The sequence below is a fragment of the Dendrobates tinctorius genome, unplaced genomic scaffold (genome assembly GCF_039654945.1).
Source record: "Dendrobates tinctorius isolate UK_male_01 unplaced genomic scaffold, ASM3965494v1 ptg000105l, whole genome shotgun sequence".
In the NCBI taxonomy this organism is placed as follows: domain Eukaryota; kingdom Metazoa; phylum Chordata; class Amphibia; order Anura; family Dendrobatidae; genus Dendrobates; species Dendrobates tinctorius.
This window is the reverse complement of record NW_027361773.1, coordinates 1-25,948: the sequence shown is the minus strand read 5'-3', so window position 1 is coordinate 25,948 and position 25,948 is coordinate 1. Positions and strand designations below refer to the sequence as shown.

The 25,948-nt window shown below is 44.0% G+C and overlaps 1 protein-coding gene across 1 annotated transcript in view; it reads right to left on the bottom strand.

Annotated features, from left to right (window-relative positions):
* Positions 1 to 23,965, bottom strand: part of NUDT5 (nudix hydrolase 5) — a 31,752-nt gene extending 7,787 nt beyond the window's left edge. Inside the window, exons 1-8 of the mRNA XM_073588974.1 lie at positions 23,831 to 23,965; positions 20,096 to 20,163; positions 18,519 to 18,571; positions 18,325 to 18,432; positions 17,008 to 17,103; positions 12,417 to 12,518; positions 6,444 to 6,452; positions 6,297 to 6,350 (exon numbers count right to left, since the gene is read on the bottom strand). Coding sequence (XP_073445075.1) covers positions 6,297 to 6,350; positions 6,444 to 6,452; positions 12,417 to 12,518; positions 17,008 to 17,103; positions 18,325 to 18,432; positions 18,519 to 18,571; positions 20,096 to 20,163; positions 23,831 to 23,887 — 547 coding nt within the window. The 5' untranslated portion in view covers positions 23,888 to 23,965. The remainder of the gene's footprint in view (positions 1 to 6,296; positions 6,351 to 6,443; positions 6,453 to 12,416; positions 12,519 to 17,007; positions 17,104 to 18,324; positions 18,433 to 18,518; positions 18,572 to 20,095; positions 20,164 to 23,830) is intronic.
* Positions 23,966 to 25,948: the final 1,983 nt, after the last annotated feature.

Here is a 25,948-nt window from a genome sequence, read left to right as displayed (position 1 = left end):
CCAGTACCAGGCTCTCACGCAGGAAAACGATGAAGAAATACATCAGGATAAGACTTTGCCCACAAACAGCAACCTTGTACGCCTTCAGAGTCCTCCTGGATGGAGAAAGAAAAATGTTGTGAAGAAGAAACGGAGAGTGGTGGTCATGGGGGATTCCCTGTTGAGAGGAACAGAGGCCGCTATCTGCAGACCGGATATAACTTCAAGAGAAATGTGCTGTCTTCCAGGTGCAAAAATTAAAGATGTGTCTGACAGGATAGCAGGACTCTTCAGACCTACAGATGACTACCCATTCCTGCTACTACATGTGGGGACAAATGACACCGCAAGAAACGACCTGGAAACCATCTGCAGAGACTTTGAAGACTTAGGCAAGAAAGTGAAAGAACTGGGAGCGCAGGTGGTCTTCTCTTCCATCCTCCCAGTGGATGGCCATGGAACAAGGAGGTGGAATAAGATTCTGCAGGTGAACAACTGGCTACGTCGATGGTGCCGTCAGCAACAATTTGGATTTCTGGATCACGGAGTGAACTACTTTTACGATGGACTACTTGCTAGAGATGGGGTGCACCTTACGAAGACTGGAAAGCATGTATTTGGAAGTCGCCTTGCTACACTTGTAAGGAGAGCTTTAAACTATAACATGGGAAGGGAAGCAAAAGACCAGAAAAAGCCATACACCTGACAAATGCTATTGAGAACTCTGCTAATAGAAGGGGAAAGGAAGAACAAAGACGAAAGAATCTAATTAATAAAAATATTGGAGAAAGAGAAACCAATCACAAACTAAAATGTTTCTATACTAATGCACAAAGCATGGGCAACAAACAAGGAGAATTGGAACTACTAACACAGGAAAAGAAATATGATGTCATTGGAATCACTGAAACTTGGTGGGACAATACACATGATTGGAATACAAGACTAGAAGGATACAACTTATTTGCAAGAAACAGACTTGATAAACGAGGAGGGGGTGTCGCATTGTATGTTGGAAACACGTATATCTGCACAGAGATTGAAGCTTCAGAGACTGGGAGTTCTGTGGAAACTGTTTGGGTAAGAATACAAGGACAGAACAATGGAAAGGACACCATTGCAGGCATTTACTACAGGCCGCCTGTGCAAGCTGAAGATATGGATGAACTCTTTATGCATCAAATGGCCAAGTTCTCCAAAAAATATGACATAGTTGTCATGGGAGATTTCAACTTTCCAGACATTTGTTGGGAATCTCTCTCAGGCAAAACTAACAGGTCAAGGAAATTCTTATCCTCGCTTGCTGACAACTTTATCTTCCAAAAGGTAAGGGAGAAAACAAGGGGAACTGCTACCTTGGATCTAATCCTTATAAACAGGGAGGAAATGGTTGAGGAGGTAAAAGTCGCTGGGACCCTAGGAGGTAGCGACCATGCTATTTTAGAATTTTGGATAACTAGAGGCGGAAGACCTGTGAAGACTCAGACGTCAAGGTTAGATTTCAGAAAGGCAGATTTTAAGGGATTCAGAAAGAGAATTGGAGGGATCCAATGGCTGGATATCCTAAAAGACAAAAATGTCCAGGAGGGATGGGATATCTTGAAAAATGAAATTCTCAAAGCACAGTTGTTAACAATTCCGAAAAGAGGGAAGAATAGGAAGCATTTAAGGAAACCAGGATGGATGAACACAGAACTTAAGCACATGCTAAAAAGGAAGAAAAAAATGTTTATAAAATGGAAAGAGGGAGGCATATCTAAAGAAGAATATAATGCTGTCTGCAGAACCTGCAGGGCACAAATCAGATTAGCTAAAGCTGAAAAGGAATTGAGGCTTGCAAGAGATGTCAAAAGCAATAATAAAGGATTTTGGGGATATGTCAAAAGTAAAAGAAAAGTCAAAGATGCTATAGGATTTTTACAGGATGAAAATGATGAAATGTTAAGACAGGATGTTGAGAAGGCTGAACTTTTAAATTCCTATTTTGCATCTGTTTTCTCTCAGAAAGGAAATGTAACATCAACTGTTATTCACTGTCCTATTAAGGGAATAGAAGAATCCAGGATATCTATAAACAGAAAGATAGTGAGGAAACACTTAGCTAACCTAAATGAATTCAAATCTCCAGGTCCAGATGAATTACACCCCAGAGTACTGAAGGAAATTTTTGAACCCCTCTCCATAATCTTTGAAAATTCTTGGAGAACAGGAGAAGTGCCAGAAGACTGGAGAAGAGCAAATGTTGTTCCTATCTTCAAAAAAGGGGAAGAAGGTGGACCCAGGCAACTATAGGCCGGTGAGTCTGACTTCTATACCAGGAAAGATCTTTGAACAAATTATTAAACATGTATGTCAATACTTGGATAAGAATGAAGTGATTAAACAGAGTCAGCATGGGTTTGTAACTAATAAGTCATGTCAGACTAACTTAATTTCCTTCTATGACGGTATCACTGATTGGGTGGATCAAGGAAATGCTGTAGATATAGTATATCTTGACTTCAGCAAAGCATTTGACAAAGTCTCTCATACAATCCTTATTGAAAAAATGACTAAGTATGGAATGGACAAGGCAACTGTTAGGTGGATTCATAACTGGCTTAGTGATCGGACCCAAAGAGTGGTCGTAAATGGCTGCACATCCAGTTGGAAGAATGTCTCAAGTGGGGTACCACAGGGCTCTGTCCTGGGCCCTGTATTGTTCAACATCTTTATTAACGATTTAGATGAAGGAATTGAGGGTAAACTGATTAAATTTGCTGATGACACAAAGCTAGGAGGGATAGCTAATACTAGAGAAGAGAGAGAGAGGATTCAAAAAGATTTAAATAAACTGGAGAAGTGGGCAGCAACTAACAGAATGGTTTTTACCAGGGAGAAATGCAAAGTACTACATCTGGGCAATAAAAATGAAAAAAGCATATACAGAATGGGAGGAATAAGGCTAAGTGACAGCACATGTGAAAAAGACTTGGGTATACTAATAGATCACAGACTGAATATGAGTCAACAGTGTGATGCAGCAGCAAAAAAGGCAAATGCAATTCTAGGATGTATTAACAGAAGCATATAGTCTAGATCACGTGAAGTCATTATTTCCCTCTACTCCTCTTTGGTCAGACCTCATCTGGAATATTGTGTCCAGTTTTGGGCACCACATTTTAAAAAAAGACATCAACAAACTGGAGCAAGTACAGAAAAGAGCGACCAGAATGGTGAAAGGTTGCAGGATTTGGGAATGTTTAGTTTGCAAAAGAGAAGACTGAGAGGAGACTTAATAGCTGTCTACAAATATCTAAAGGGCTGTCACATTGTAGAAGGATCAACTTTATTCTCATTTGCACAAGGAAAGACTAGAAGCAATGGGATGAAACTGAATGGGAGGAGACACAGATTAGATATTAGAAAAAACTTTTTGACAGTTAGAGTGATCAATGAGTGGAACAGGCTGCCACGAGAAGTGGTGAGTTCTCCTTCAATGGAAGTCTTCAAACAGAGGCTGGACAGACATCTGACTGGGATGATTTAGCGAATCCTGCTTTGAGCAGGGGGTTGGACCAGATGGCCCAGGAGGTCCCTTCCAACTCTACGATTCTATGATTTTCGTGAATATTCGGGGTGCCGACAATATTCAGAACGGAAGTACGTTGAATTGGTAGTGCTTTATCTGCTCTACTTGGGTAACTGCGAATCTCAGGAACTTCCGATGGATCAGGACATAATAATGTGTCCTGCAGATCGATTGTTGCCATGGCGAAGTTCTTTCCTATCAGAGGGACTGCCAATTTGACAGACTCCATCTTGAATCTCTTGTAACAAATGTGCTGGTTCAGGGGCTTCAAGTTTATTATAATCCTGTGGGATATTGTTTTTTTTTCTATTAAGAGCCTGGAATAGTGACCCCTGTTCTTCTCCCCCTCAGAGACTCGTTATATTGCCCTCGGGGGCAATAGGTTTGAGGTCTGACTTTAGGGCACCTTGGAGTGTCTGTTGAGAGAGTTCTGTGACTCTTACTCTCTGTGGAGGTAAATTCTATTTTCACTCCTTCCTGGATGGACAGTAGGACCCATGGGTTGGTGGATATCTCCCGCCACTGTGGAAGGAAGTGAGAAACACCAAGGTTACTTACCGGTAGCCGTTTTTTCCAGAGCCCATGATGGCACACATGAGAGAGGGGATCCGCCCAGTCAGGACAGGAACCCTACTGAAGATAAAAGGGCGGTACCTCGCCCTCGCTTCAGTTGGTTTTCAGAGCATGAGAGGCCCCCTGGGTTAGTACACATGGTAAATCACCACATTATATATTTTAACTAAAAAAATCACCCAAACTATAGTGCACACCAAAGGAGTGATAAGGGGGTATATTTCCCCCCCCTCCTTACATCCAATGTATGGAACTTTAGCTCCCCTGGGTTTCTAGGATTATTACAAAATGATGGCACGGAGATCTCCTGAGTTCTATGAAACTTGAGGACCACCTTGGGGAGGTAGGCCAGGTCTGGTCTTAGAACCACTCGTCATCCAAAACCTGCGTATATGGAGGGCATATAGATAGAGCTTGTAGGTTGCTCACTCTACGGGCCGATGTTAAGGCTACCAGTAATACAGTTTTAAGTGCGAGTAGTTTTGGTGATAACTCTTGTAATGGTTCGAAGGGATCTTTGGTTTAAGCCTCCAAGACTAGATTCAGATCCCAGAGTGGTATCTTTGGGATAATGACCGGCCTCGACCTACTACAGGACTTTATGAACCGGGATACCCACCTATTGGATGCTAGGTTGCAGCTATATAGTGCCCCCAGACCTGAGACTTGGACTTTGAGGGTGTTAGTGGCTAGCCCGAGTTGTAGCCCTGACTGTAGGAATTCTAGGAGAGGTCCCCCTGGAGCTACATCCCCTAAAGGTTCCTCCAGGAAGTCTAGGAACTTTTTCCACGTTCTACCGTAGATTTGGGATGTTATGGGTTTCCTACTCTTCAACAGGGTGGAGACTAACCCTGGTGAGAATCCCTGGCGACTCAGTAGCGCACTCTCAAATTCCAGGCTGCCAGATGGAAGCCCTTCACCTGAGAGTGGACCACTGGTCCCTGGGAAAGCAGTTCTGGAACCTCCGGTAAGATCCACGGATCTGTCACTGACATGAGTCTCAGAAGGGAGAACCAAGGCCTCCTCGGCCAAAATGGAGCTATACCTGCAGCTGAGACACGCCATACAGTATCAATTCCCGTTTCCTAGAAGGCGAATTTCTACGTATCTGTTGAGTCATAGGAGTCTTATCAACTCAGGGACCCACAGGTGTGATATTCTCCTTATATACTTTCCTGTTAAATTCCAGGATTGCATCCACTCAACTAGCTGTGGAGGGTAAATGGAAGCATTTAATCCACTCCATTAAAGATGAGCAATGGAGGCACATATGGTGGTGTGTCCGGCTGCAAACAATAAGTTAATTCAATTGTATATTCTTCATCAATCCTATTTAACCCCAAGTAGGCTATATAAATTTGGCAGGACAACTGATGAATGTCACATGTGTGGGGATGGTGGTGTGGATTTCTGGCATCTTATTTTGAACTGCAGAATTATAAAAAGATATTGGAATTATGTAATAGCTACCTTGGAACGGATAATTGGAATACCGATTGAATGTTGCCCAGAGTTATGTATTCTGGGTTTAGTGGATGAGGAAAGATGGACTCATTATGATATAGAACTTCCCAGAGAAATATTCTTTATGGCCAGGAAGGCGATAGCATTGAGATGGATTGGGTGGGGGGGGGGGGGGGGGAATCACCTTCACTTCGGCAGTGAATGATGTGATTCCATACGAAAATATATTATATAGGCATAGAGGATGCCCCCAAACATTTCACATGATTTGGGAAAGATGGTGTATAACTCACCCTTGACACATCAGGCCCCTAATGTTATAACTTCATCAATTTTGTGGTATAACCCCTGAAACATACCTTCTTCAATGTATGAAAGCGGTGTTATGAGTGATCTTAAGAATATCTATTACAATCTGAATACAGACTCAAACTCTGAGAACCTGTTGGTTTGATGATGCAATGCTTGTAGAAATGTTATACTTTATTTGTAGTGTTTGTTTACTCTATTGTTGAAAGTATGCTTCTATATCTACTTTGGATGATAATGATATGCTGATCTGTATTCTGTACTGTAAGGTCATATGCTTGTTGTATTTGTGGAATCTTTCAACAAAAAGTTTAAAAAAAAAATTTTTTAACTTTTGTTTGTGGAACAATCCATTTAATCATCTGCAAGACCCAATACAAAAAACAATTCACATACATACCATCAATACGCTTCCGAAATTCTATTTTAGGCATCAGTATTGTCTCTGTAAATTCTATAAAAAAAAATGAAAGTTATATAGATTCAACAAAGAAATCCATACAAATAGCATTTTAAACTCTACATGGAAGTTATTAATGTGACATACCTCCTTCCGCTGATATGGTGGGGAGAGGAGAGAAAAAAAAAAAAAAAAAAAAGAAGAAGAAAGTGGTCAATAAACACTAGCAAAGCAGGATTCACATGAACCCCTTTCCCGACATTGACATGCTCGAAAAATATGTTCGAGTCAATGCGCCAGCATGTGTTGCGGCTGTCGAACAGCTAGGAGACATGCAGCCGCGGGGACTTACACATTTTTCAAAGTACGCCAAAATCACTCTATTAGTAGTAGTACCAGAGAATACTATAATACCTTATTCCGAGCACGATCGCACATTAGTGATGTCTGATTTTTTTTCTTCTAAAAGAAAATCAAAGAAAACAAACCTCCCTACCTATAAAGTTACTCTGTACTAACTACTATTTTTTTTTTTTTGCAAAAGAACAGAGTTTATTAAAATTGTAAAGTACGCTCCCCTAATGCACTAAAAATTTGCTTAGCGCTTTTTTTTTTAATGCAAGGAAACAAAAAAAACAAAAAACAAAATTGTTAGCGCTGAGAAGGTTTTTAGCTAGTGCATTAGGGGAGTATATGTTGCAATTTTAGTGAAGTCCATTTTTCTTTTGCAAGAGAAAAAATAAAAAAATAAAAGCCCCACAAAACATATATACAGTGCCTACAAGTAGTATTCAACCCCCTGCAGATTTAGCAGGTTTACACATTCGGAATTAACTTGGCATTGTGACATTTGGACTGTAGATCAGCCTGGAAATGTGAAATGCACTGCAGCAAAAAAGAATGTTATTTCTTTGTTTAATTTTTTTTTTTAAATTGTGAAAAGTTTATTCAGAGGGTCATTTATTATTCAACCCCTCAAACCACCAGAATTCTGTTTGGTTCCCCTAAAGTATTAAGAAGTATTTCAGGCACAAAGAACAATGAGCTTCACATGTTTGGATTAAATATCTCTTTTTCCAGCCTTTTCTGACTATTTAGGAGCTCCGGGAAGATCTCATGGCATTGGGGACATTGGTTTCAGTCAATACCATAAGTAACGTACTCCACCGCAATGGTCTCCGTTCCAGACGAGCCCGTAAGGTACCTTTACTTTCAAAGCGTCATGTCAAGGCTCGTCTACAGTTTGCTCATGATCACTTGGAGGACTCTGAGACAGACTGGTTCAAGGTTCTCTGGTCTGATGAGACCAAGATCGAGATCTTTGGTGCCAACCACACACGTGACGTTTGGAGAGTGGATGGCGCTGCATACGACCCCAAGAATACCATCCCTACAGTCAAGCATGGTGGTGGCAGCATCATGCTGTGGGGCTGTTTCTCAGCCAAGGGGCCTGGCCATCTGGTCCGCATCCATGGGAAGATGGATAGCACGGCCTAACTAGAGATTTTGGCCAAGAACCTCCGCTCCTCCATCGAGGATCTTAAGATGGGTCGTCATTTCATCTTCCAACAAGACAACAACCCAAAGCACACAGCCAAGAAAACCAAGGCCTGGTTCAAGAGGAAAAAAAAAGGTGTTGGAGTGGCCTAGTCAGTCTCCTGACCTTAACCCAATTGAAAACTTGTGGAAGGAGCTCAAGATTATAGTCCACATGAGACACCCAAAGAACCTAGATAACTTGGAGAAGATCTGCATGGAGGAGTGGGCCAAGATAACTCCAGAGACCTGTGCCGGCCTGATCAGGTTTTATAAAAGACGATTATTAGCTGTAATTGCAAACAAGGGTTATTCCACAAAATATTAAACCTAGGGGTTGAATAATAATTGACCCACACTTTTGTTTAAAATTTATTAAAATTTAACTGAGCAACATAACTTTTTGGTTTGTAAGATTTATGCATCTGTTAATAAATCCTGCTCTTGTGTGAAGTTTGAAGGCTCTAACTTATTTGCATCTTATCAAACCTGCTAAATCTGCAGGGGGTTGAATACTACTTGTAGGCACTGTAAAAGCACCACTTTCACACCCCCCCCCAGTGTTTTGAGGAACAAAATAAAAATGGCCCATTCATGAAGATGACGCTATTCACCAGAGGAGGCATACGCTTTCTCAAACATGGATTCAGGCAGTGAGGAAGATCCCAAATTCCTCAATTTCTCCTCCTCAATCATCTAGTGAGCAAGGACCCCCAGCAAGGCACCCTAGGATATCCCCTTCAGCAATTGATCCCATATGTATTGCACCCACCCCCCTGAAAATTATCGTCTTGTTATTAAGGATATAACAACTCAACGTGGCCCAGACAAAATTGTATGCCCATCAATTTTTCACCCAAAATCCAACGTCTTCATACACCAGATGGACCCCTGTAAAGGCAGCAGAGCTTATGACATTTTGGGGAATTGTGCTGCATATGGGCATAGTCAGAAAACCAGAGATTCAATTCTGAAGTACTGATATTCTCTACAGCAAACCGGTATACCGCATGGCCATGACAAGGACACAATTTGAAGTGATCCCAAAATGTTCGCATTATAGTGATAATCCGAGAAGATCCTAACTATGATCGTCTATATAAAATTTTCTGAAGCGTACACCCACAAAAGGGACATCACTATAGATGAATCTCTTGTTAATTTTCAAAGGGAGGCTAAAATTCTGATAATGCCTGCCCAGTTAGAGGACCAGATACGGAATAAAATAGTACAAGCTCTGTGTGAGAGTACCTCAGGGTTCACACACAGATTTAGCATCTACGAAGGGAAAGACACCCAGATTAACCCCTCAGAAAGCCCCCCTGTCCTGGGGGGGGGGGGGGTGAGTGAAAAAAAATTGTGCGGGAACTGCTGCACCCACTGCTAGATAAAGTTTATCATCTCTACATAGATTTTATTTTTACATCAGCATCCCACTCTTCAAGACCCTCTCTTAGGAGGTACAGTTTCATGAGGCACCATGCAAAAAAATTCAGAAACCTCCCTAAGCCACTAATTGGAAAAATGCTGAGAAAGGACAAAAACAGAACCAAAGCAGCGACAACATGCTGGAGGTCAAGTATAAAGACATGAGAGATGTCATGACTTTGTTGTCGGGTGTTCAGAGACTAAAGGCTCCTTCCTTTTCCCTAAAGCTAGGGGCACCCTAACTCGCCCCGTTTCCAGGATTAATTCTGATGAAGATGGCGGGGCCACGTACCTTGCCTTAATTCCTGAATCCACCCTCAGTCTGTACCCTTCCCCCATCCAGGGAAGAGAGGAGTAATAGTGTACCGTTATAAACCAGACTAGCAAGGTAATATGAACAGGGATAACGAAAAATATCAGACATACTCTCATATACAACAGATGAATGCACCATGAAGTAGAGGATGGGGTTAAACCAAAAGAAGGAGACAAAAGAATTATCACACACTCAAAACCTAGAAACACTCACAGAAATCCACCAACCGTCTTCTCCAATAACCACCACCAACAACTTCCATCCATGCAGCAAAAGCTACTCTGACAATGAGTGCTAGCCAGAGCAAAGTTTAGATGAGAGGCTATCAATGTACAGCTGAGAGCCTTAACACAGGAAAGCTTCCAGGAGTGCTCAATTGAGCAGATTAACCCCTGCACTGCTAAAAGAGGTTTACACAGTTTAATATAAAGGTGGAGTGCTTCTAATCAGTGCAGGAGTAAGAGAAATCAGACGATGCGGTCTGCTGGCTCCTCTCTGTCACGGAATACACGTGACAAGGGATGCCCTTATCTTGAACATCATACACCGTCATAACAGCTCCCATGTCACTGTCTGAGATACCACAACACAAGTCCTAAAGCCAGATTATATCCTGTATTATAATAAATACATGGGAGGTGTAGGCCTATCAGATCAGGTCCTCAAACTATACAGTGCCATGCGAAAAGCTCAAGTATGGTAAAAAAAAAATTTGTCAGATGGCACTGTACAATGCTTTTGTGCTATTGCAATCTGAAGGCAGTACAGGGACATTTCATCAGTTTTAGGAGGTAGTCATCAAGGCCCTAACGTTTGGCACTCAGGAAGGCGAGGGTCCCAGTACTTCTGAAACTGACGGTGCCCATAACGTACCAGGCCAACATTTTCCAGGAAAGGTTCCCCAAACAGCAAAGACTACAAAAATGGTGCAGCGTATGCTCCAAGAGGGGAATACGAAATGACAATTTACCATTGTGAAACCTTCCATGAAGAACCTGTCCTTGGCGATAAGGATGGCTTCAGAGAGTACAACACATCCACAAATTAATAAAATTTGTGTTTACCCTGATGACAAGACACTTCTAGAATCTGATTTACTTCACAGAACACCACATTATAAATTCATACACCAGTAAAATCAAAAGCGTTATCATTACTATAACTATGCCTCTAGATAAATTCCTTTAGCGATGTAGTTTCCAAAATGGTGTCACTTGTGGGGAATTCCACTGTTTAGGCACATCAGTGGCTCTCCAAACATGACATAGCATCTAGACCATTCGTCAAACTCTGTGCTCCAAACAGTCACTCCTTTAATTCTAAGCCCAAACAGCAGTTTTTCACTACATACTCAGGAGAAACTGGAGTAGAAAATTTGGAGATTTATTTTCTCCTGTTACCCTTGTCAAAATAAAATAAAAAAATTGGTGCTAAAAACATTTTTGCGGCAAAAATTTGATTTTTTTTTTTCCCATGAACAGTTATAAATTTCTGTGAAGCACCTGAGGTTCCAATTTTGCATTTGACTTATTAAATGGTGCGGCTTTCCTGCCAAAACCAGTGTCCAATCTTTACCGACACATATGGGGTTTCGGCATACCCAGGAGAAAATAAACCCCAACATTTGTTGTGCAATTTCTCTTGTTACCCTTGTGAAATAAAAAAAATTGGGTCTAAAGTAAAATTTTTGAAAAAAAAAAAAAAAATCAAAATGTTCAATTTTTCCCTTTCATATTGCTTCAGTTCCTGTGATGCACCTGAAGGGTTAATAAACTTCTTAAATGTGCTTTTGAGCATCTTGGGGGGGGGGGGGGGGGTGCAGTTTTTAGAATGGTGTCACTTTTGGGTATTTTCTGTCACATAGGACCCTCAAAGCGACTTCAAATGTGATGTGGTTTTGTGCATTTTGTTGGAAAGATGAGAAATTGCTGATCACTTTTTAACCCTTGTAACATCCCAGCAAAATATATATTTCAAAAACTGTGCTGATGTAAAGTAGAAAATGTTATTAATGAACTACTTTACATGACATCTATCTGGTTTAATAGGCATACAAATGAAAAGTTTGACAATTGCGACATTTTTTGTCCAATATTTTCAGCCGGGTAGAACAGGCAGGTAGTTAGCAACTACCTGCTTGTTAAGGCCCCGTCTCACTAAGCGATCTCGGTAGCGAGATCGCTGCTGAGTCACAACTTTTGTGACGTAACAGCGATCTCACCAGCGAGATCGCTATGTGTGACAGCGATCAGCCCCCCTGCCGGTATCGCTGATCGCTGCAAGAAATCTCTGGACATGTCTTTGGTCGCTGGTCTCCCGCTGACCAGCACGCATCGCTGTGTGTGACAGGCGGGAGACCAGCGATCAGGTGTAAAAAATAAAAATAAAAAAATATAGTTATTCTCACCTTCCGACGTCCCGTTCAGCCATCCTGCCTCTCTCCACGCTCCGGTCCCAGTGATCCGTTGCACAAATGACCGCGAGACTTTCTTATTCCTCGAGACCGTGACATCTCGCGGTCATGCGTGCAAAGGATCACTGGGACCGGAGCGTAGAGAGAGGCAGGATGGCTGAACGGGACATCGGAAGGTGAGAATAACTATATTTTTTATTTTTATTCTATTTTTTTCAGCGATGGCCAGCGATGCCGGGCGCTCGGCATCGCTGTGCTGATCGCTGGTGAAGCCGTCTGTGTGACAGCTCACCAGCGATCCTGACACCTTGATATCGGTGTTGGGATCGCTGGTATGTCGCTTAGTGTGACGGGGCCTTTAGGTTTTTAGCCCCACAGTAAAATAAGTTATAGTCCGAGATAAACTCTTTAAAGATTATTTACTTACCAAGTTTGGGTTTAGGTTTGACATTCACAGAATCATCCCCATTAATGTGGACAGTCACAACATATGTCGTGCAGTTTGATAGTCCTGGATCTAAACAGCACACTAAAGAATAAAAAAACAAAACAAAAAAAACCCAAAATGTTTGGACTAAAACTTAAAAGGTATGGAAATTATACAGTGCATTAATGCATTATTTGCTACTTACTATTTGCTCATACACAGTGTCCATTTATGAGGGTGGTGGACAATTGCTATTGTGCTCCTACCCCCAAAAACACTAATCGCGTCATGAGAATAGTGTCCTGTGTCTTTGTATATACTGTGTCATGTGATGTAGCCTATGTGTAGCAATTACTGTACAGTATAGGATAGCATAGGGTAAAGCCTCTGTTACACATAACGATGTCCCAGCGATCCCACCAACGATCCGACATGATGGGATCGCTGGGACATCGTTAGGCTGATCGCTGGTGAGCTGTCACAAGACAGCCCCTCCAGAGATCAGGACCAGCGACGCTGGACGCCGGTTTCTAATGTAAACATCGGGTATCCAGGAGCCGCGGCTCCTGGATACCCGCTGTTTACCTTGGAAACCAACGCACACGCTGGTTTCCAAGGTAAACATCGGGTATCTAAGAGCCGCGGACTCCTGGATACCCGCGGGATTCCAAAGGTAAACAGCGGGTATCCAGGAGCCGCGGCTCCTGGATACCCGATGTTTACGTTAGAAACCAGCATCGCAGATCACTGGTCTCTCGCTGCCACACGCAGCGATGCGTGCTGGCCAGCGGGAGACCAGCGATCGAAAAACGGCCCAGGCTGATAGAGGACGATCAGCGATACCCGGCAGGGGGGCCGGTCGCTGATCCCCATCACACACAGCGATCTTGCTGACGAGATCGCTGTGGCGTCACAAAATCAGCGATCTCGCTAGCGAGATCGCTGTGCGTGACGCGACATAGCTTAGGACACGAGATAGGTAGGATAAGATAGTGACTGTAGCTAGGTATTGACATTAGAGTAAGGATAGTGGTAATGTTCAGGACTACCCCATAGCGGGAGGGGCTTAATGTTAACGTTCCTGTAGTCAGAAAAGGACAAGCGAGTTCAAGCAGGAAGTGTGAGCAGTGCTGCCATTGGGGGTGAACTACAGCAAAGGAGACTACGGGACCAAGGAATAGCGCAACGTCAAAATGACCGAAGAGTCATAGTGGCCTTCCGCCCTAAAGGGGTAATTGGATTGGACAACGTGTCATGGAAAACCCTGAGCTTGCTAAATGCCGAAGGTAACTTACAGGACTGAGTGTGTGGGACTAGTGGGGATCCCAAGAGGTGGATCCAGGGCGCCAGTAGTGGAAGAAATAGGACGTGGAGCCACTGAGCAGGCAGAGAGACTTGCTGATCAGGACTGTGGTGGCAAGCTAGACTGTGATGTAGTAGGGTGAAACGAAGTGCTTCACCGGCCCTGGAGTAGATTACAGAGGAAGGTAACTGTGTACATGAAAATGCTTTACACCGTGAAGGAAACGTCCATAAGACTTTGTGCTCAAAACTTCTTGTATATAACCCTTACCAAGTTACCTTTCAGTAAAGAGGTAAGACGAGTGCCTCGCATGTGGCTACTCATTAACTACACTATTCTGTCCATAAGGAGCCACTGCAAGGAATTAAACTGGTTAAAATCATGAGCTCACTAGAGTAAGGTACACCAAATTTTTATAGCAATATTCCACTCACATCACTTGTGTACATACCTACTAAGATGGGTACATGAAAGGCAGGAGTCTGTACACAGATGCCAGCCTCCCGATGTGGAAGTGAACGGCGCTAGTATAACCTTTTAATCTTTGCCCTAGCTATGCACCAGAAAATGAGATCTCAGCCAGCTAGACGTTAGTATTTAAGCTCTGATGCAAGCAGTTTTCTGGGGAACATTGCAGCAAGATCACTTGACCCCTCTCTTGTGAAGAACTCACACTTAAAAGGTGTTTCATAAAAAAAAAAAAAGTTGGAACCTCCCCATGAAACCACTTGGTGTAAGGGTACTAATGTACTATGTCATAGTTCAGCAGTTAGTTTAGCCATTACATTCCCTTTCTTTCCTGAGAATTAAATATTATAAATGGTATATGGGACAAATACTATAAAAAAAGAAAAAAATGGTTCTCAGCAAATAGTGAATGGCTGAATTCTCATGATTCGGGGTATGTGTGTAACAGTAAAAGTAAACCAACTAATTATTAATGGAAATCTGTCAGCAGGATTTCACCCTCCCAATGTGATTTATACATGTATATAGCTCTTTCAAAGAAAATTCCAGCAAAATCTTTACATGGCCAGTCCATTCCAGTTTCTTAGAAATCAGCGTTTGAATTGATATGCCAATGAAGCTGAAGAACTATTTGTAGATCTCAGTCACTACAGCTCTATTTCCTACTCCGCGCCGCCTTCTCCTGCTTGCCAGACAGCCTTTATGTTTGTGACTACAGGCAAAAGGAGCTATCAGTCAAGCAGAAGTCAGCGCCGGGTGGAGAACAGAGCTGGAGTGACGGAGGCTTCAGATCTAGTCTCATTTGCATATCAATTCGATCACTGATTTCTCAGTAATGAAGGACTGGACAGGCATTGTAAAGGTCTATTGCTGGATTTGTCTTTGAAAGAGTGACATGTGCATATAGTATGGACTGTGCGAAATCTTGCTGACATACTCCCTTTCAGTAGCGTAGCTACCAGGGTGGCAGAGCTACGCTACTGTAACTGTATCGGCGTGCAAAGCGCGCCCATACAGTTACATTCTACGGCAGAGCAGGGAGAATCGATCTTCCTACTCTGCCGTCCAGCTGCTATGGGCCCCTAAGAAGGCGGTGGGGGGCCCCGATGCCAGCAGTGCGCCCCCCACTCACAGCCAGCAATGTCATCCTGGGCTATTCTGTGCGCACAGGACCTGTGATGAGGTCACGAGAGGGGCGGAGTCAAGGGGTCACATGATCAGGGGCTTCAGCGGCTGCAGGGCTCTGCTGTGCTGTTGTCATGGTGCTGGATGAGGTGAAGTTTCTGCGTGGGCTCAGGAGGGGTTTAAAGGGTGGATGCAGCAGAGATATGCGTGTATGAGGTGTACAGGAGCGCGTACGCAGCAGAGGCGCGCGTGCAGCATGTACATAGCAGAGATGCGTGTACGTAGCAGAGGCGCGCGTGTACGTAGCAGAGGCACGCGTGTACAGCGTGTACGTAGCAGAGCTGTGTATAGGGGGTGTGGAGCAGAGCCGTGTGTATAGGGGTATCAGGTGCAGTAATAGGGACACATACGGCAGCAGAGGCTCAGTATTGGGGTATCGGGTGTAATAGGGACACATACGGCAGCAGCGGCTCAGTATTGGGGTATCGGGTGCGGTAATAGGGACACAAGGCAGCAGCGGCTCAGTATTGGGGTATCGGGTGCGGTAATAGGGACACAAGGCAGCAGCGGCTCAGTATTGGGGTATCGGGTGCGGTAATAGGGACACAAGGCAGCAGCGGCTCAGTATTGGGGTATCGGGTGCGGTAATAGGGACACATACGGCAGCAGCGGTTCAGCATTGGGGTATCAGGTGTGGTAATAGGGACACATACGGCAGCAGCGGCTCAGTATTGGGGTATAAGGTGCAGTAATAGGGACACATACAGCAGCAGCGGCTCAGCATTGGGGTATCAGCAGGATGAGTGGTTTGTGCAGGTTGGGGATACATGGTGATGGGGCTGGAATATGAGAAGTGAAACGCGTCGTTGAATTCTCTGTAGCAGAGCCGTGGCTGGAGGCGTTGTCATGTCGGTCTGGGCCGGATGGAAAAGACGTGAAAAGTGACCGATTCCATCAGAAAGAACGTCAGCGGTAAGACACCAACTATACCTGTGCAGTAATCACACATGTTTTGTAGGACTGGTATTTACCACTGATCACATTGCAGTAATATCCATGTTGGTCTTTATATAGGGATTATTTTCAGTAACATCGCAGTCATCTCCTACATCCACTATTAGGGTGCATCACCGAGCTGTAATCACAGTTACGTAGTTAGGGGCCCACTCAGAAGTTTCCCCCCCCCTGAACCGAAACCCTAGCTACGCCTCTGCTCCCTTTAATACTTTACATGGCGAGCCATTATACTAAAAATCGAGCCATCCAACCATTACCCAGACCTGAAAGCCTTGAGAAGGCAGGCATGTGAAACGCGCTTTGTGGTAGTGGAGGTCACATGTGGCACCTCGGTTGTGCACACCATGGGTAAGATTTACACTTGCATTAATAGAACTTCACTTGTACTGTGGTTAGGCTCCAGCATCTCTGCACTATATTCTTATGGATAGTACTTGATCAGGAGTATGCTAATCAGGGGATTTTCCATTGAACTGCACTTGCCCTTTAGAGCTTGCTCTTTATAAACTGGCAATTTATACCAAATGCTATGGAGTCATGTCTTTGTGTTTCCATCATGTTGATAGCAGCGTATCTCCTAGCCTCTTTTTGTGACTTTGATACAGTTATATGAACAAAGCTGTTATTTATATATGATAACTTTGTGACTCCATTTTTCTCCAGTTCGTATTACCGGACCTGGGGAGAGCTCCATGACTTCTCCTTTGTACCCAGTTTCCTCTTCCAGCTCTCGAAGTGCTGCTTGCTCCGCAGTCTCATTTTCATCTATGAGACCTATAAGATTGCAGTAAAATTAAAATAACTTATCTTTCGCTATAATCATTTTATTTACTAGTAGAAGTAGTTGTACATACAAGGTGCTTGGAGGATGAGCTTGGCCAAATTGCATTACTATACTACCAAGAAACAGCTGAACATTAGAGGCTGTAATGTATAGTTCTACTTACAGAATCCATGGTGCAATATGAAGCAAAAAAAGACTAGAGGGGATGTTAGGTCATTAAAACAGTTAACAGAATGACCTTCAATCCTTTTGCTCCTGGTTCCTATTGCTTCTATTGCCCGTGATGCTTTGTCTATGTGGCCATTCTCCATGAATGAAAATTCAACCACAATCTGCCAATAGAGAATGTGCCCAATGTGATGTAATGTTACACATGAGACAGGGTTAACGTCAAAGACGGGGGGGGGGGGGGGTTGGCGACAAAAAGATTTCCAGAAGTTATTATTTTTCAACTCGCCATCAAAACAAAATATAGAACTTGATGCAGGTCACCATCTTTGAGAAGAATCTTACACCAGGCTCAACGGTCTTGAGGATGGCCATCAATGTGTGATCCGGCACCAATCAACCACCAGAAAAGTTAAGGGGCTTCTTAATTATGAACAAAGTCTCTGCAGCTAGAACCTTACGGCAAGTTCATGTCACAGAACATTTTTTTTTGCCTTATTATTGATGTAATTATACAAATGCAGAACGTTTATCGTGGCAACATAGCCAGATCGTTCTTCTCACAAGGGACCTCAATAATGAGTATTCCTTCTGAGAAGTCTATGGCAAAACTGTGTGTCCATCCTTTACATTAAGCATAGATAATAAGCTACAAACAGCATTCATCTGCCTTTACCTGGACTAGCTATGATCAGTGCACAGAAAGAAGAACTGGACGTGCACCATCAAATGTGGGCACCATCTTTGCCATCATTACGTTGTGGCTATCTGTTGACAGCCCTGACATTCTATACCGACAGGACCGAGACAGATGTCTGTTGCAAAGGTTGTGGGACAATATATAAATTTATTGAAAAACCTCAAGAAAGTCCCATTTTTTCAATAAGTATTTCATCCAAAGAAACTGCTACAAGACTGTAAAAATAAATACTTTTTTATACTTTTTCCACGATTGTGCCACTCTCCAGCACATTAGATTCCATTGTTTCAGGATTCTCTTCATGGTACACCTAGAACTGGAACAGATATAATGGGAACATTACCTGCAGGGAATTCCAGGCAGTAGCATCCCAGAGGAGGTCTGAACTGTTTGATGACCACCATGCATTCATAATGGAGAGTTCTTTGTAGTACTGGGATTATTGATACACCTGTTCAGTGACAAAAATTACACACCCTGAATTATGGCATTATTTACATCCCACCAAAGACCCCCAACACAATGGCACCGACTCACCATCCACTGCACTGCCTTCTCTTCTTGTGGTTCGCTTTACAGTTTCCCATGTTCTGTTGCATGACAAAACAATATGAAAGGTTGAATAAAAATATCTATCTATAAAAGAGCTCTTTACTACTGTACCTTTCTGTTTATAAGCAAAGCAAAGACCAAATGCTGGAGTTCTCAACCAGAATATCGGTAGTGCCCTACAAACATCACTGACTCATAATGGGGTCCGTTACGGTCCCACAGATACCCGACCTATTCTTACTATGAGATGTTGGAACTGCTCATGAAAACTACTGCAGATGTGAGCAGAGTCATAATACAAGGAAATGGTCAGTAGATTAATGCTGTCCAAACCATAGGAAGCATGAATCAGATCTTGGCTGCCGGAGTGCCAAGTAGATCTTTCTTGGCAATGCTGCTGTATTCCAAAGAAAACAGTTGGAAGATCCATCCAGATATTACAGGGAGAGATTTGATAAACTTGCTGTCGCCCTTGACCAGCTTCTACCTGCACTACTCCATTTGATTGACAGATTTCGCCAAATGTGCAGACATAGCGATAGACCTGTCAATCGTCTGGAGAAGAGCGGTGAGAAGACAGCTAGAGGTGGCACTAGACTTAATGGCTCTGTAGTGCCTGGCCAGATCTTCCTGCAGTGACTCGGAAAAACAAAAACCACACACAACGTTTGATTTCAGTGAAGGACACGGTACCTGGCTGCATCCAAACAGCTGAGACCTGACTGATGCTGCACGTGGTACGGACAGCATTAATCGACTGACAGCTTCCCTGTGGTGCGCTATGATATATGGGGTGCCATTGTGCTCGGATTAGGCATCTGCACGATTGGCACAGCATTAAAATGTATGATCTGCAAGAAAGGCATGAAGACAGCCATAGGGAGAAGGAAGGGAAGCTGATGTGATGTTGTCACCTTGATACGCAGCGTGTACTCCCCCCAACCCCTGCCGCTGACTGACCGTTTTCTCCCACATACCACGCACACATCACACTTTCTTCACCGCAGATTCATTGCTGGTCTCATGCCATTTACAATCCTACAAAACTTTATTAAACATACACCGTACGTGAAAAATCGCTCGTCTGTCACTACCTTATGGTGGCTTTGGACATAGCGGCATACAGGTTCCTTTAAATGCGAATTTTGCAAGTCACCCTAATTAAGTCCATGGCTTCAATTGTTTTATTTCACATAAATGGTCAGGCCTAGTGGATGTCCAGAAAATGAGCAGTGCTGCCATGATTCTTAGTAGATGCCTAGCAGAATTCACACTTATTCTTTAATTCCGGCTGTAGAAATCGGGCACAGCGTCACCGCAGCTCATTACGTACAGTCAGATCAGGGCTACCGAGCAGCTGAACTGAGGAGGAACTGGTTTTGATTAACTATATATTCAATGACAGAACATCGGAACAATAGCAGACACATGATTTTATTGTAAGGACCTTTTTTGTGGCTCAGCTGCTTCTCACTGACTATAAGGTTTCATATAAATACATCACAGCTCTTTGAAAAGGCTTTACTTTACAGGATAATAAACAACTAAATCATGCTACAAACCTGGTCTTTCCTTCTTGGTCAATGTAAGTGGTTTCTTGAAGCTGCACCCATTTACCTTTCACCAGTGTCTGCCCCAAAAAAAAAAAATAAAAAAAAAATACATAGGTTCTCACAGCCAATAGTGTCACCTGTAAACTGTACATCTAGCTAAAATGCTCCATGTTGTGCGCTCAGATAATGGACAGTCCACACAAGTTACTTTTTATTTTTCTTACAAAGTTGTTTAATTTCCTTTGTTTGTATTGGAACACCACAAAAAAAAAAAAAAAAAAAAGGCAAATTAGACAATACTTCACAGAAAACCCCAAAAATGGGCCGGATAAAATTGTTGGCTGCTTTCCAAAATTGTGGGTAGACAACTTTGGTTCAAGCATGTGATGCTCACTGAAACTCACCTGTAGCAAGTAACTGGTGTGGGCAATATGAAAGTCACACCTGAAACCAGATAAAAAGGGGAGAAGGTGACTTAAGGGCCTGTCACACTAAGTAATATCGCTAGCAATATAACTATAACTTGTGACGTTATAGCGATATCGCTGTGTCTGATACTTAAGGTACTGTCACACTTAGCGATGCACCAGCGATCCCGACTAGCGATATGACGCGGTCAGGATCGCTGGTACATCGCTAAGTGGTCGCTAGTGAGCTGCCACACAGGCAGATCTCACCAGCGACATCGCAGGGGTCGGCGGTCGCTACTTACCTGTCAGACGAGGCGATCCCGACGTCCTCCTGCCCACGTCCACGAGTCGCTCGTCGGCGCCACATGAAGCCCAGCAGGAAGCTGATGATGAGAAGCGGTCCAGGATGTTCTCACGCGATCAGCGATAACCAGGGGGGGAGCGGTTGGAGGTATCAGACATAGCGATATCGCTAGCAATATCGCTATAACGCCACAAAAACCAGTGTCGTTATAGCGATATCGCTTAGTGTGACAGGCCCTTTACCTACGACCCGCTCCCCCGCTGGTTATCGCTGATCGCCCAAGAACGTCCTGGACTGTTTCTCGTCGTCAGCTTCCTGCGGCGCGACGAGCGTGGAGCCGGGCGGGAGGACGTCAGGATCGCCTAGTTTGACAGGTAAGTAGCGACCCCCGTCCCCAGCGATGTCGCTGGTGAGATCTGTCTGTTTGGCAGCTCACTAGCGACCACTTAGCGATGCACCAGCGATCCTGACTGCATCATATCGCTGGTCGGGATCGCTGGTACATCACCAAGTGTGACAGTACCTGTAGTCTTCGCTCCTTCTCCAGGGATCTTGATGTCCCTTTGTCCACAGTGTGCAACATAAGTTTAAAAGACATGGCACTGTTGCTAATCTGACTGGACATGGACAGCAGAGAAAAATTGATTCAAGGTTGCAACACAGGATAGTCCAGATGGTGGATAAGCAGCCCCAATCAAGTTCCAAAGAAATTCAAGCTGTTCTGCTGGCTCAGCGTGCATTAGGGTCACAATCCACCGACATTTGAATGAAATGAAGTGCTATGCTATAGCAGGAGACCCATGAGGAACTCACTGCTGACACAGAAACATAAAAAAGCTAGACTGCAATTTGTCAAAATCCTTCTGGGAAAGTATTTTGTGGACAGATGAGACCAAGAAAGAGCTTTTTGGTAAAGCACATTATTCTTACCGAAAACAGAATGAGGCCTATAAAGAAAAGAACACAGTACCTACAGGACAGTATGGTGGAGGTTAAGAGATGTTTTGGGGTTGTTTTGCTGCCTCTGACACTATGTGCTTTGACTGTGTGCAAGGTATTAAATCCAAAGACAACCAAAAAGATTTTTGGTTGCAAAGCAGTGCCCAGTGTAAGAAAGCTGGGTTTGCACCCTAAGTCAAGGGTCTTTCAGGAGGGCAATGACCCCAAACATTCTTAAAGAAGCACCTAGAAATAGATGGAAGCAAAAGTGCTGTAGAGTTCTGAAGTGGTCAGCAATGAGTCCGGATCTAAATCACATTGAACACCTGTGGAAAGATCTTAAAATAGCTGTTGGGAGAAGGCACCCTTCAAATATGAGAGATCTGGGGCAGTTTGTAAAAGAAGAGTGGTCCAAAATTCCAGTTGAGAGGTGAAAGAAGCTTGTTGATGGTTATAGGGAGCGATTGAGTGGTAATTTATTCCAAAGGGTGTGTATCCAAATATTGAGTTGAGGGTGCCAACAATTTTGTCCAGACCATTTTTTGGGGTGTTGAGTGAAATTATGTCATATAAAAAAACAAAACATAAAAACTTAAATCCTCTTGAACTCTCCACTCTGTTGAGGTTAGTTTAACTTGACACCGACCATGACCGAGCTGATGGAAACTCAAAGCCTATGGTCAGTCTGAGTCTCTGAGAAACGAACAGGATCTGCTACAAATCATTAACAGAAGTCAAAAAATGCTCATAAGACCGGCTGATATATTTGTGCCATCAAATTTAGGCTGTCTCCATATGGCTCAGGATTGTAGGATAGGGATTCCTAGATGTCACAGGTCAGAATCTCACTCACCACTGGCATTGTGCCTATGTACCAGCTTATGAATGAGGAGCGATCATACGGCTTTTTACCCCTAATGAACCCACAAGTACAGTGGCGATACACGAGGGGCTCTCTCCCTCCACCAATACTCTCATGGTCAGCTGTGCTGGTGTCCCATTACAGGTCTTTACTGCTCATTTCCCCATTACAGGGTTTATTCTCAGGACTGCGTTCCATGTTATTATAGCTGATATACTCAGTATAATAAATACAGGATATTGGTTATATTGGGGCTTTCTTACAGAACCCGATTATTGTCTATTGCTTGTGAGTTTATACAGTGTTTGGAACGGGCACTTACAGGTCCTTTATTTCATTGTTAGGGTGCTCTGCAATACATTTTGGCAGAGGGGGTAGGTTGTTACCTTATTGTTCTACTGTACTGATTGCCATCTATTGGCTTTAAGTGTTTTTATCTTTGTCTTTTTTGCACAGTTGCACATTACAGCACTTTTTGGCTTAAACGGTTAATCACAAAGTAAGTGTGAGGTTCTCTCTATCATCCATGATTAAGACTCGAGTTGAAACGCGTCTGATTTTTTACCCTCCACTGGGGTATCCACTACCTGTAACATGCTCTTTCAACAAAAAGAAATAAAGGAATATTTTTTACAACTAATTTCCTGCCTGAGATCGCTGGAGATTACTGTGTGTTTGGACTCTATTAGTGGCATCTTCTTCGTTTGCATTTTTCTGGTTATTATAATATGACCACATTTTAGACATTGATTATGTTTCACCTGGAGACAGTAAAACCATGGAAGGTCCAGATATTCCAGCAGTAAAGTAACCGGCCCAAGTGTAAGGTGTAATGCGGCCACAACAGACGGACCCCCGAGATTCTACTAAAACTGATCAGTACAACGTAGGGGTCCAGGTGTGGCAGCTATAATAAAGCCAGAAACATGCAGCTCGTCCCTCCTCGGTGCCGTTCTACTGGGATCAGCATCAGGTTGGTGCACTACGTCAGTCTGAGCACAAGGAACAGATGGAACGCCGCCGATGATCTGCAGTCACTGACTGGCAGCAGCGGTCACCTGATGCACACACCAGATGTTGATCCCAGCAGGGAGCGCAAATATGGAAGAATGACATCGCAGCGAGTACCCCCCCACCATCTCACTGGGCCCAGTAATAGGGGGCTGGCCAGCTGTGGATGACCCCTTTCAATTCAAGTACATTGCTAGGAAAACTACAATCACACATACCTCTTCCTTTATTATGGTGTCCTTGTTGGCAGGACCTTCCAAGTTCTGGGTCTCCATTTTCTAAAAGAGGTAAAAGAAGCCGGTTACAGCAGGGTGCGAATTATAATGCAATAATACATCGCTCCCGCGTTATGGAGAGCGGCCGCTCCACTCACGGAAGAGAGGACCTCCAGAGTACGACGTGAAGGATCCGATACAAAGAGCCGGCTCCCTGCTGTGAACGAAATGAGCCGGCTCTGCAGGGTGAATGAGCCGGTTTTTTTTTTTGTTCTGGCGCCTGGAAGCAGTGAATCCTGACTGACTCATCTGGGGGGAGGAGCAGTCAGGAGAGGAGGAGCTGTGGATAAATGCACGTGAGTTAACCTTTCAGTCCCAAATATATCCTGCCAGTTCCTCCATGGCATATATAGGGTGTGACTGTGTAAGAGGAGGGACGCAGCACATTGTCATCATCATCATCTGCAATGACCTGTGCGTTACCTTTAGTCCCAAATAAAGCTCCACTTTCCTGCCCCCTCCTCCCTGGCGTAGACATACAGTATATGGTGTGTGTAGGAGGAGAGGCTCCGCACATTGTTTGGTATATCATCTCATGGTGTTAGGCCGGGTTCACATTGCGTTTATGGCCCTGTGTTCAACGGGATCGTTATATAGCGGCACTAACGCTGTAACGGATGAGGTAACGCCCCCATTGGCCGCAATGCTACTAACGCATCCAAAATCGGCCTGATGCGTTACTTCATGACGCCCCCTGGAGCGCGGTCTGCAGCATTTGTGGTGGCGTCATGAAGTAACGCATCAGGCCGATTTTGGATGCGTTAGTAGCATTGCGGCCAATGGGGGCGTTACCTCATCCGTTACAGTGTTAGTGCCGCTATGTAACGATCCCGCTGATCGCAGGGCCAGGAGGATTCAGGACAACACTACAGGGAGGAGGACAGACGGCGGCAGGTGTTGCTGCTAACGACTTACACTCACTTGTGAGGGACGCACGTGATTCTTGTGCGAGTCTCACGCATGGAAACCCGGCACTGCCACCAGCACTCGGACCGGAGCGTGTGGTTACATGTACTTCTATGCAGCCGCACACTCCGGTCCCAGTGCCGGCGGCAGGGCCGGGTTTCCATGCGTGAGACTCGCACAAGAATCGTCCAAGTCTCCTCCTAGTGAGTATGACCCTAAGGGTGGGGGAAGGAATATAAAGTGATTTTAGGTAAAACCTGTGGAGAGATCTCGGTCCAGCCCCAATCATTATATAGGGTTAAGCTGGTTTCACACTTGCATATTTTGGCTGCACACGGATCCGTTTTCGTCTCCATTGACTTTCAGTGGTGACGGATGGAACTGTGCATCCAGTTGTCACCGTTTTCCCACAGATCCGTGTGTCTGCATATTTTATCAGATGCACAAAAACACAACTTGTTGCAGTTTTGTGTCATCTGAAAAACACACAGGCACAGAGAGACGCACGGATCCACGGCTACACGTCTGGAATTAACATGGAGTTCTATGGAGCACGGATCCAGGACAACACGGATCCATGTGCTTCTGTGTGCAGGAATCCGTTCTGTGGCACTGAGCATGATCGGAAGCGAGGGATGTGCTGTATGGGACCAGTCTGCAGACATAATATAGACTATGTCCGCCTGCTGCTCTGTCATACAGTGATCTTTCCCGCCTCACTAGAAGGGCTTGTGCCCTGTGCTATGCTGTGGTAATGATACTAAAATGTATTGGGAGCATGTATGGGGCTCCTGGTTAGGGGCTGCATGAGTGGGGCTGCGTTCACACTAGTGCAGGGGCGGACAGACTGTAGTGGGCCCCTGTGCAAGAAATTTTTTGGGCCCCTTCATAGGGCAGCAAAGTTATTTGTTATCTAATATTGAGTCTATGCAGGGCTGGATATAATATCTGTATAGAATATAATGTAACCCCCCATAGAATATAATGCAGTCCCCCCCATAGAATATATGGCAACCCCCTCATAGGATATAATGCAGCCCCTTATATAGTATAATGTAGCCCCTCCATAGAATATAATGCAGCCCCCATAGAATATAATACAGCCCCCCTATAGAATATAATGTAGCCCCCCCATAGAATATAATGTAGCCCCCC